Source organism: Ptychodera flava, chromosome 21 (assembly GCF_041260155.1).
Source record: "Ptychodera flava strain L36383 chromosome 21, AS_Pfla_20210202, whole genome shotgun sequence".
NCBI lineage: Eukaryota > Metazoa > Hemichordata > Enteropneusta > Ptychoderidae > Ptychodera > Ptychodera flava.
In genome coordinates this window covers 82,866-95,255 of record NC_091948.1, presented here as the reverse complement: position 1 = coordinate 95,255, position 12,390 = coordinate 82,866, and the positions used below count along the sequence as shown (strand labels likewise).

General features: G+C 37.1%; 1 protein-coding gene across 2 annotated transcripts in view; it reads left to right on the top strand.

The window, feature by feature from the left end:
* Positions 1 to 12,390, top strand: part of LOC139121044 (dual oxidase 2-like) — a 67,303-nt gene that overhangs the window by 2,974 nt on the left and 51,939 nt on the right. For both annotated transcript variants that reach the window (XM_070685633.1, XM_070685634.1), the window contains exons 2-5: positions 9,062 to 9,178; positions 9,666 to 9,827; positions 10,702 to 10,883; positions 11,313 to 11,526. In XM_070685633.1, coding sequence (XP_070541734.1) covers positions 9,062 to 9,178; positions 9,666 to 9,827; positions 10,702 to 10,883; positions 11,313 to 11,526 — 675 coding nt within the window. The remainder of the gene's footprint in view (positions 1 to 9,061; positions 9,179 to 9,665; positions 9,828 to 10,701; positions 10,884 to 11,312; positions 11,527 to 12,390) is intronic.

Below are 12,390 nucleotides of genomic sequence, written 5' to 3'. Positions count from 1 at the left end.
ACTGGCTGTGGTTTTCAGAAACTGAGCCACAGCTGGGCTATTCTGGACACGTACCATTACTTGTCATAGTACCCCTGATACAAAAACTTTTTCACATTTAGGTTCAGAAAGCCTAGTTGGCTTTGCTTCGAATTTTCTTGCTGGCCAGTATTTTATCCCTTTTCCTCTCAGACAATATCACTGTTCCATCAGCCAAGTCAGTAAAAGGCAGTATTGAACCAAAGCATGACATATTTTCACCCCCATTGCTTGGTCTGTTATAGCATCTTTAGTCCATAAAAATCAAGTTTAGAGTATGTTTCAGCGGCTTTCAAAAGATCCATATATGTTGTGTTTCACTAATTTTAGCCATCTTGACCTGATGGTTATTAAATATGGACTTGGCAGGAAAAGGGTTATAAGTGGTATAAGTGAAAGTAATGATGTCAGAGATGAGTGTGTACCTGTGGAAATGATGTCAAAGGTTTCATTGTAAAAGGGGGGTGATAAATTATTTTTTGGGGTATCAGGGGCTTGGAAATTTAGAGGGATTGAAATAATTGAAAGGAAGGGTTCCATTTTTCACTTCATTCCCTCACAATTGTTGAATCCTTACTCTCTTCATCCATCCTCATGTCAGTGTTTAAGGAACTGTGAGTTTGTACAGTGTTGAAGGAACTGTGAGTTTGTACATGTGTTGAAGGAACTGTGAGTTTGTACAGTGTTGAAGGAACTGTGAGTTTTTACATGTATAAGTAGAGAGGAGTTATAAGCATTCATTAGTTCATTAACTGTTTTTTCATGATAACCATAACCCCGTCAGGACTGGAATCTAGTACATTTGGCATATTAACACTTCCTATGACCTGTAATCCACTAGACCAAGATGCTCAAAGGGGGTGCAATGTACTAAAGTTAGGATTATAAGTAGGGATTTTACATGAAATTGATAGACAGCTACAATAATGATAAATTATATATCAAAAGAAAGCTCTCTTCAAGACCAATCGATTGCATTTTGTTTGATGAAAATCAGTTCAGTACATGCAGAGATATGTCCTGTTGAATTTGAAAAAATCTTCTTCCTATTTAGAAATTATGCAATGGTAGACACCTGTAGTTATCACAACCACCAGGTGACCCAATTTTGAACACGGTATGAGGAAACTAGAATTGCAATTTCTTGTGCTTTTTGCAATAACTCAAGCATTTCTTATTGAAAATTGATGAAATTTTTTGTGGATATTGCTGATGAAATGTTCAATGGTTTTTAATTTTCATAAATGAAAAAGGTTATTTAGAATGCTGTTTACAAGGTAAACAAATAAACAATACCTGTAAAAAATCAAATGATACCTGTGACATTGATCGCTGTATGCATTATGTATTGTGAACATCAACAGAAATACGATAATCAAATTCCATCATATTTACTTTGCATATATGAAAAAAGTTATTTAGATTTATGTTTACAAGGTAAACAAATAAACAACAATACCTGTAAACAACCAATTGATACCTGTGACATTTTAGAACTTGATTTAAATTTAACAAAATGTTTTTTTAGATTTTTTTTAATTTGAACTTCGAAATTTTTTTTACATTTTTTTGTGTGATTACAACTTTTATTAAATGATTATGAAATATGTCTGATTAATGTAGATTTTAAGTTGAACAATTACAAAGAATTTTTCCAAAAAGTCAAAAAAACTTCGTTCTCAACCCGCTGTCAATGCCGTAAAACAGCAACACGCATTTATAGAATGAACAACTGCATTAAACTGGATGCAAAGTTAAGCTGCCCCGGAAATACCATAGACCCTCGAACATGTCGAAGTCAGCGGTCCGAAATACAAACCAGTATAAAAACCAACTTTTCCATAGTCCGGGACACCATCAATGAGGAAAGAACAAATTAATAATCTATGGTCTTGTTCTTCAGAGAGAACCAAAATAGTCCCCTTCTCGGGAACTAAAGATCGAAACTAAAATTTCAGTATAGTATCGGCAAAGTGTGGTGTACGTGCGTATGCCTACACTGCAGTGCAGTGCTGGCTTGACAACTTCTCAGTGTCTATCGAAAAATATCACCCGGAAATCAAACTACTTCGAACAAGATAACGTTTGAAAGGGTAAAGTATAGAAATATATATCTCTAGATCCTTGCGTTAGATAATAAATCAGACAAATCTAGCTGCAAAATCGTGAACGTCGGAACTCAGCTTAGACCTCCTGACACAGAACATGCGGCGAAGCGCCGATTACTTGTATGTGATTCCTGGGAGTGCCCGGATGTAAAGTTGGGGTGAAACCATACTCGCTAAAAAGGGCCTTAAGCATCATTTTTCGCATCGTCAGACTCGTAATTATTGCAGAATTACAATTAATATTAATCATAAAATTAATTTTGGGGCCGAACGTTTAAGGAAATCAAGATTTTCTTTCAAAAAAACACAAACGAAACACAAAGTTTGATCACAGATTGAGTTTTTCTCGGCCGATTTTAACGTTTGCCCCCTCAAAATGAAGCCCATGATCTCTACTTTCGTACCAACCCTAAAAAATAGTGATGCGATCAGAATAAGTCATGCGGAGAGCCTATCAAAGAGGTATATGTTCGATCTCCTTCGCGGGACATTTGAGGTCACGGCACAACGCTCATAATGGACGCCAAAATCGCCGGTACGCGTGAGTTTGTAGTCGTGCTGCTTTGCCATTTATCGTAGTACAAAAGTGAAAATTTCCCAAAATGAAGTTAAAATAATAATCTTCAACACTACAGTTTCATTTTCTCTGATTATTTGGTCTATTTAAGAATTAACACGAAAGTTCGGACTAGACCTGCATCGAACGCGTACGTTCAACACAAATGTCACGTGACCTAAAATCCCTAAAGTTAGGATTATAAACCCTCTCATCCTCCAAATGAAAGTTTAGACATTCAAAAATTCAATGACAAAATCACAATTTTTAACTTCACCTGAAACAAGTAACTTACTAAAATGGGTTGTTGAACGCTGATAATTTAACTCCTGGTTGATAGAGAAGTTTTTCAACAAACAAAACATTTCAAAATAAAATTTTAACGGTAACTCAGTAGCACACATAGTACATAGTATCCATGGCATATTACCATGGCATATAGTTACAAGTAGTGCAATGGTAGCATTATCCAATTAATTTCAGATGTCATGCATCTGTGCATGTCAGCGAGACTTGAAATTTATAGAGAGTGTTTATGAATTACTGCAGTTAGTCATATGTGTAATGTAGTCTTTTGTGATGGGATATAATTTACCTCAAAGTTGATGTTTGAACAGTAATGCATATAACATGTGCAGTTATCAAGGTTTATCAAAAATGTCAATTCTAATTGAATGCAAATAAAACGATGTAACTTAATAACAAAATATTTTTTATTTTTTATTTATAAGGTCTTTTATTCAGTGATTTAAGGCCATCGGCCCAATACACTCTAACATTACATGAAGGAAAGTACATAAATTGACAGGTACATAGTACAAAAACGTACTCAACAATCTTAGTACTGTTCAGTAGTCTCTTTTCTTAATTTCATAGCATGAAATGTAAATGCTGCTAGACGCTGAATTATATTAGGATCAAGTGATTGCATCAGAGATATGAATTTTCTCTCTGTCGGAGGATTGAAATAATAACGGGGAATATATTTCACCCTTAAACTATCGAAAAAGTTACACAGTAAAACAAAGTGGTACTCGTTTTCAACCTCGTTCCTATCGCATAACAAACATATTCGTTCATGTACATCATTTTTTAGTTTCCTATCTGTTTCAATTCGTAAGTGATGAGAAGAGCATCTTAAACGGGCTAGCATAACCATATGTATCTTAATTTTCACAGTGGAAAGATACTTTTCCGGTACAAGAGAGCTCTTAAATTCCCGATAACATGAAAGTTTGTCGAGAGTACATATTTCACTGTACCAGGTATTATACAAATAACTTTTAAAATTCTCTATAAAAGTACTCATAAAAATGCTCTCATCAAGAACTTCCTGGTTATCCCATACATCATGTAGATTACACAGATAAAGTAGATTTTTCACATGATGTACCCATGTGGGTTTTAACCTCGTACCAGACTTGTCAATATAATAAAGCATCTGGTAACATTTCTTTGGATAGCGATCGTTTGGCATTCTTAAAGCCTGCACCAATATTTCACACATTTTTTCGCTATATGCAGATAAATAGGATATCTGCCACACTCACCTAAAATGGCAACATTTGGTGTGTTACATGAGACTCCTAAGAATAGCTTACATGCTAGATACTGGATTCTTTCTAGGTAATCGTATTGTGTGTATCCCCATACTTCTGAAATAACAAAATATATAACTGAGACGAAGCATAGGGAAGTATACGTCAAAATAAAAATTTTATAGTTTTGCAATCATTCTTCCCAAGAAATTGTCTTTCTTTACCATAATAAGGGATAAAAAGCCCTAGTTTAGGATCAGTGTTTTGGTATTGAAAGACTGGAGATATTCTAGACTCAAAAATCAAGAATCGAAGTGTAAATTTTGTGATTAGAAAAAGCGAATCATTCAAAATTATCAGCCTTTGAAATTATATCAGCTGCCATCCTGTGCATTGTTACGTGGGAAAATTATTTTTGATGTGTCAAAAACATACGAAATTAAAACTTTTATTTTTCTAAGGGTTTCAAAATGGGTCAATACATGCTGGCGAAAAAACATCAGTTTTGTGTTACACAGTTAACCTTTTCACTACAAAGTTTTTAGCAGTTTATTAACTCATTTTTACCACAGGGCGTGGCAGGAATTATTAGTGTTGAAGTTATGAATATGATCAATAAATGTCTTGTATTAAACTATTTTTCATTATACAAGCCTTACCTGTGTCTAGTGTGTGCCTATTACTTTACGCTAGCTATCTCTGTATAGTATTTCAAAGAAAACAGTCTATATCTGTTAATTGCCCTCCCTAATCCCCTTCATTAATTTGTTCTGCAGATCACTGACACTGGGGTTTATCACCCTGACCAAATACCTCGTTAGCAGCTACTACCTTATGAGCTGCTAATGAGGTATTTGGTCAGGGCGATAACCCCCCCCCCTCCCAGTGTCACTGATCTGCAGAACAAATTAACATTTATTAAATTAGACATAGGTAAGGCTTGTATAATGAAAAATAGTTTAATACAAGACATTTATTGATCATATTCATAACTTCTACACTAATAATTCCTGCCACGCCCGGTGTTTTTACCGGTATCTGGATTACGTGAATATAGATTAATCCTCTTTCTCCCAAGTTGTATTTATATCTATTGTTTGTCTATGGAGCCTGGTAGAAAGAGGATTAAAAGGCTCTGGCCCATTCTGACCTAGACTCACTGTGCTATGTGCCTGTGTAAGCCAGTGCTTTATACAGCATATCAGCCTAGCTTCACTTGGCTGTCAGGACTGTCAAAGAATTTAATTCTGCCCCCAAAAACAAATCGGTATCACCAAAACAAGTCAAAAGAAGCTACATTCTGTCAATGCCATGACATTATTTATTCTCATATTCTCATCACCCTTTGGCATAAATCAGTTTGTATCGTTCACTCTACTTAAGGCAGGGGGAGCCTATAAATACCCCCTATCTCCCTGGGCATTCATAATCCAATATGAGTGGCGTATGGTAACAGCGTCAACGAATGCTCCCGAAAATCTGGAGCTTTCAACAACCATGGTGTAAATTAAAGCACTGTTCCAACATATTACGTTTTGTGAATACTTGTTGCATCACCTTATTGGTGAAATTCTCTCATTTTTTCCATTTTAAGTTGATTTTTGATGCCAAAACTGCTTCGATGTTGTGTTCAAAGCGTCCACAGAACAATAGATGAAAGCATTCAAACAGCTGCCAATCACGAGGGGACGCGAAAAGGTGCAAACGATCAAACATTTGATGTGTACATCGGATCGATTACGATGTCAACAATGAATAAACGATTCTTACCACTGAGCAAAATACTTGACCAACGGTTACTGAACACGAGTCTCAGATGAGTTCAGACACAAACGGACTGCTTCATGGTTTCAAGCAGATTGCCTCTCCCTGTTTGTTTGTTGATCTGTGTACAATGGGTGATGTGTATGTTGACCTGCAGTACGATATTTTATGATAGATCTCTTTTGGAAGTATATAGTGGCCTAGCCCTGCGTACGATGCCGTGTGTTCCCGGCGTTATACGGCCTCCCACCACGGCTCTGCTGATTGCCATGGACAAAACCGGCAACATGCGGATCCAATTTGGACGGAGCACGAACAACTACTTTTCATACTGTTTTCGGCCGAAATCAACTCGAGTCCGATCCAAATCCAATTGCCTACCCAAATCACTCAACCGCTCACAGAGTGCGAAAAGAATGCTCTCGTGACGTCTAAAACCCAGAACCGTTGTTTGCTGGCGATGCATGGTGAATGGCCGAGGCAGTGGACGCCCATTGGATACGTTCATGCCACGATTATGCAGGTGCCCATGAGCTGCATTATTTCCTGTCGGGTCGGGGCGATGAAACAAAATCGCGATTGACTCATCTCTGTCGGATTTGACCAAAAAGAGACACTTGAAATAGATTATAGCATCAAATGTTGACATTCAGACTGAAACATGATGAAAGGTCTGAAGATCGCCGTGATGTCGTTCTTCTCTACACGTTTTTCTGAGCTTGTTTTTTACTAAATTGCTCTAATATTATCTGACGTTTTTTTGATCAATTTTTCTTTCCCAACCAGGGCACAACATTACCTTTTTTACTTTCATAGTAACCTAGGATTCATTTAATTCGCAGATTACATGTAATAGACTCTTATGTTCTTCCTCGATTGTCTAGATTTTGCTTTCCCGATATCGATATTGCGTTCGCACTCACATGTCTTGAACCTTACGTCATTCACTGAAATAGTTTTCGGACAAACTCAAGAAATTCGACAACTACTAACGAATAGTCGGCAAAATTTACAGAGACTAGCAATAATAATTATGGTAATTTTACCATCTTTAGCTAAGCGGATTCGCTTGGCGGAAGTAGTATATAACGATCTGAGCTCCCAGTTTTACCCTACCGTGTGAGTGTAGTATTCGAACGAGTGAGATCATAATCTTACGATGTCCGAGTGGCCTGGAGATTTTTTATATATACAATAAATTGACCCTATCAAAATTACTCTGTTTTACATTGCTTGGATATTGATATTTTTTTCTATACTTTTTGACTTTTGATTTTTTGATTCTCCATTGGCGGCAGCACATGTACGGTTACAACCGTCATGTGATGACCGGAGTGCGATTGTAAAGTTGTCGGGAACAGTTGTTGTTCAGAAGAAAAATCATTTTGTATTTAGAGGCTGCAGTTCGGGATTGTTCATGATAAACAACCAATTATACATTTCCTACATCTTTGGAACGGGGATTACGGTAATCTTTCATGTGATGAAAATTTTTTGAACGTGTTTGCAATGTGTTCCCACGATAAGTGTGAACTGATTCTTTGTCAGTAAAAATCGTCAGAAATGGTCCAGTAACCATGGTAAAATAGACACAGATGAAAAAATCATTGCGAGGAAGATAGTAAGAAATTCACATTGCAATATTTGCTGTCGTATTTCTCAGCAGGAATAACCCATTTTTACACGTTGTGTATAAGAAGAGCAAGCAGGTGTTCGGCGGTCAATTGCTTCTATCATAATAATCTTGATCGCAGCTATTTGGCGAGAAGACAGCGGGTACTTATAATCTCGCAAAATTATTGACATCATGTCTTTGTATTGACAATTTTCGATCGGAGGCAGTTCAAATCAACAGCCGTGGTATATTAGGAATCGTGTTTATCACTGGACACCGAACTACCTGCTATCAACAGTACGTTATGTACCATCGGCGGTAACACATTGGTCGTAATCTTGTCTAATTCTGCCCCGCCTTTTGCACCGTCCTGAAAAAGCTAGAATTTTTTTACCCTGACATATAATACAGCGACCTTGCACACTAATGATCATTCCAATGTTTCTGTTGGGGTTTGTTGGCTTTTTAATTTGCTCCGTGGCCCCGGTAAGATTTTTTTCAATACGATACACAGTTTGAATTTTTTCAACGTAAATTTAGTATATTGCCAGTTTGTTGTGTAAAGTTGTCTGGAGTGAAAGTTTGAGTTGACGCTGACAGAGTAGACGTCGAGTCCGGTACAGTTGACTGAGATCCGGTCGGTTTGGGGTCGCTTAGTCCGGAAACCTGCAGAGTTCTGTATGATCATCGTTCGGAATTTAGGTGAATTTTTTGGTCAAAGTAATTCAGTAACAATGTACGCCAGATTCCTTGTGTTGTTTTTGTCACCGTCATACGTGTATATGGACGGTCTTCGATTAAAAACGGTAAAAATATCCAGTGGTCGTAAATGCGTGCATAGTTTATTCAGTGACTGTTTACGCAGCAGTCGTCGATTCGACTAGGATTTGCCACCACGTAAACAACTGTAAACACCGCGTCAACAGTCAATACGAAAATTTTGTGCTGAATCGAGTAAGATAATAATTGGCTTGCAGTGGGAAAGGTCAGTCCATCATCCGTCAAAGTTGTTGAGCCAAAAAATCTCCACTGTGCACCAACTACATGAGTGGCTGTTATAGTTGTACACGTAGTTCCATGGGCTTTCCTCTGTCCCTTGTTACGAGCTATGTTCAAAGTGCGTCAAGCTACGAATATCGGTGAAGTACCGGGTACATTGATTTTGTTCAAAGCCACTGCCTGTTTGTTCCCCGTGTTGTTTTTTGTGTCCCTAACGTTGGCTGGCTCTATATGCGTACAAACATAGCAGTCGGGATTAAGATTTCCTGGATAAATAGATACACTCATAGTTTATTCCGCCTCTGACGCAAAGATACACACTGTTTTACATGTGCCACTCCTAGGCCCTGGGATCGATTTCCATACCTTTAAGGCACAGGATCTTCAAGTCCTTACAGTACATGTTCCTAAAAATTCACATTGCAAAGACCGTGTGTAAGTCCAACTCTCTGATATTGTTCAGGTCAATCGTCTCCATTACCAACATCAGATCATGAAGAAGAGGAGGAAGAGGAGATAGAATATGAGGGATATGATGGATGGTATAATAACAGGGCCCATCCAGAATGGGGTTCTGTGGGTATGTTATATTTAGATTGCTGAAAAATACTTATGTGTGGATTTGAATAGACATGCATGGCTGATTCTCTTGAAAGTTTGTGCTTGACAACTAACTGTTTTTGTCGTCTTTGTTGTCAGATACATTTCAAACCAGACTATCAGTGGCAGGACCTATGTGAAGGTTGCTGACAATGTTTTTAAACATTACTTAAACAAGTGGATGCATGCATATCTCTCACACTATTGACTTATCTATCATATGTGTCTTCTGTAGAGATAATGGCGATTGTCTATAAATATTCTATAAAAATAAATTCTATAAAATCTCAATATTCCATAATTTTACAAAAGAATAAGATCTGCTGTGGAGACTTGAGGTGACATATTCCATAATTACATGTGTATAATGTTGTACAAGTATTGAGATCACAACTTTGGACATGAAGTGATATAAAAGTTATGGAGTAAAATCTAACTTACGTACCTTTTCATGCTTTGCATGACAGAGAGCGTTTTAACCAGGAAACTACCATCAGCATACGCAGATGGAGTTTACAGGCCTTCTGGAAATGATCGGCCAAATCCATTCACCATCAGTGAGATGACAATGAATGGTACTACTGGCACAGGATCAGAGATAAACAGAACGGCATTCATGGTTTTCTTTGGTAAGTACCCATCGCGGAAATAAACTCATGTAAAAGCTGCACCACAATATAATGTATGGACAACATCTGCAAGGGATTATGTCTTATATTCTCCACAAAAAAAATGGAAATTTGCGTGGGATGTCTCGAAAGTTATCAAGTCAACATGTGACATGGAGGAAATGGACAGAAATTGATATGTGGTTTCACTAAATGTTTATCTCCATTCCAGAACTTTCAATTTGAAATCCAGACACGTTTACTTTTGATAGTTGATGATCAATGGCAATATTTGACAAGCCATTTCCCGTACCCCTGCATCAAAGATGTAAATTCAAAGCAGGATAAACCTGAATGGCATTATAAAATATTAACATATGTAGTTGTAGGTTTCATCTTACATTTTGTAAGAATTCATAGATTGATCATCCATATCAAGCACATGAACCAATCACGGACAGAGCCCAAGTAAATGATCCAATTACAAACAGAGCCCAAATAAATGAACCAATCACGGACAGAGCCCAAAGAAATGAACAAATCATGGACAACCTTCAAAAACCACTCAGGTAGTCAAAAAATAAGATTGGCACTCTCCTTTGTAACATTTCTGAATGTCTTATTTAATACGAAGGGTCAATATTTGAGCTTGCCACTGTGTTGAGAGAGGACAAAATTAGACAAGGTGCCTCTGATTTCCAGGTGCCACCTTTACAGCTTCATGACACTTTGCTCTTAATAGCTCACATGTCTTAAGATGCCCTGGATTAATGTTGATCACTGATATGAAAAGAACATGTTCAAAAGATGTTCTGAAAGGTTACCAAATTTGATGATCACATCACATATTAATCCATTGTATTTTATAGAGATTATCTCATTAATGTTTGTACAGGTCAACAAGTAGTAGAAGAAATTCTAGATGCTCAGAGACCAGGTTGTCCACCTGAATATTTCAACTTGGAATTTCCAGAGGACCATCCACTCTATGACGAAGGATGGAGAGTGATGCCATTCCTGCGCTCCAGATACAATATGGGTCAAACTGGATTCTCTCCTAATAACCCTCGACAACAGGTACAATTTTTGAAAAGTCATCATCCTTTACGGAAAGGCACTTGATTCCTAGAAATTTAAGAGAAGGAAGGTTTATTTTAGGATATATTCAGAAATGGAGGGATCATTTATTTAATTATTTATCTATTCGTGAGCTCACATACCTGTCTGTCTGTCTATCTGGCCATTCATCTATTTCTCTACCTGTCTGTCGCTACATCTATCCAGCGATCTATATATCTGTCTCTACTGTTTAACAATCTACCTCTATCTGTCAATGTATCAATATACCTATCTATCCATTGATCTACCTACCTATCTGTTGGTCAGTCTCTGCCTGTCTCTTTCTGTTGTCCTATCTGACTATCTGTCATATTCTTTCTCAAAGAGTAACATCTTTAGCATAAATGTAAACATGATATTTTTGTTACTTCATCTGATGCTTACTAGTTGAATGAGATTACGCCATGGATAGACGGTGGTTTGATGTATGGTATCAACAAAGCCTGGGCTGATGGACTCAGAGAATTCAAAGATGGACTGTTGGCAAAGAGTAAAAGGGGAAACTTTCCCATCGAAAACAGCCTAGGTCTGCCCATGGCCAATCCACCCCCACCTGCTGAAGCAGAACAACACAAACTGAAAGAAGTTGAAAGGTTCTTCCGTAAGTCCATTAATGTGAAAATTTGTTTGTCAGTTTTATTTCAACTGTTATTTGTTTCCAGATAAGTAATTGTTTAACTTATATTTTACACTTAGTGACATAGTGGCCAACTAAAAGTGTTGTTATTTTTTCAGTATTTTTTATGAGTAACAAAGCAGCATTGTTTGATTTCAGTTGCTGACGAAGCAAGGTGACCTCCATGGAATGTTTAGGTTGACTAAGTGTCGATTGATGCATGCTATTTGAAACCTGTATGTTAACACATTGAATATGAATCTTGTTTTTACTTGACATCAATGCATCATCAACGTTGAATTTTATTGCAGTACAGTAGACGTTGGCTTGGTTGACACTGTTTTCATGCAGGGCATTATATTCAACATGAAAATATCAAAATTTCTGTTTGCTGGTTATGGAACCTTAGAATAGATCTAAGGCTTTAGTCTACTGATGTAGCACAAAGGATACTTCTTTTTTCATCACCGATAGTTTTGTTGATTTTACTGAAATTTAGTTCTCCTTTGATAAAAAAATGACCAGTAATGTTATCAGAATGTTAGCACTTCCCTGATTTATGACAGTAACTCTACTTCCTCTTTACACAGGGAGTTTGTTTGCATGCCCATATTATTTATTGTTTGCATGCCCATATTATTTATTGTTTGCCTGTCAACTGGCGGTTTTAGTAATTTGAAAGAAGTTGGCTCCTTGCCACATTGCCACAAGTGTTTTCCAGTCGGGCTGTCTTGCTTTGATGAAGTCATGATTTCGGCCCACTTTCTTCTTCTTCTAAGTACTTCTGCAACATCAATCATTTTCTGGCTGACATGAAATTGAAATAGTAATATTTGGTTTTGCCAAAGA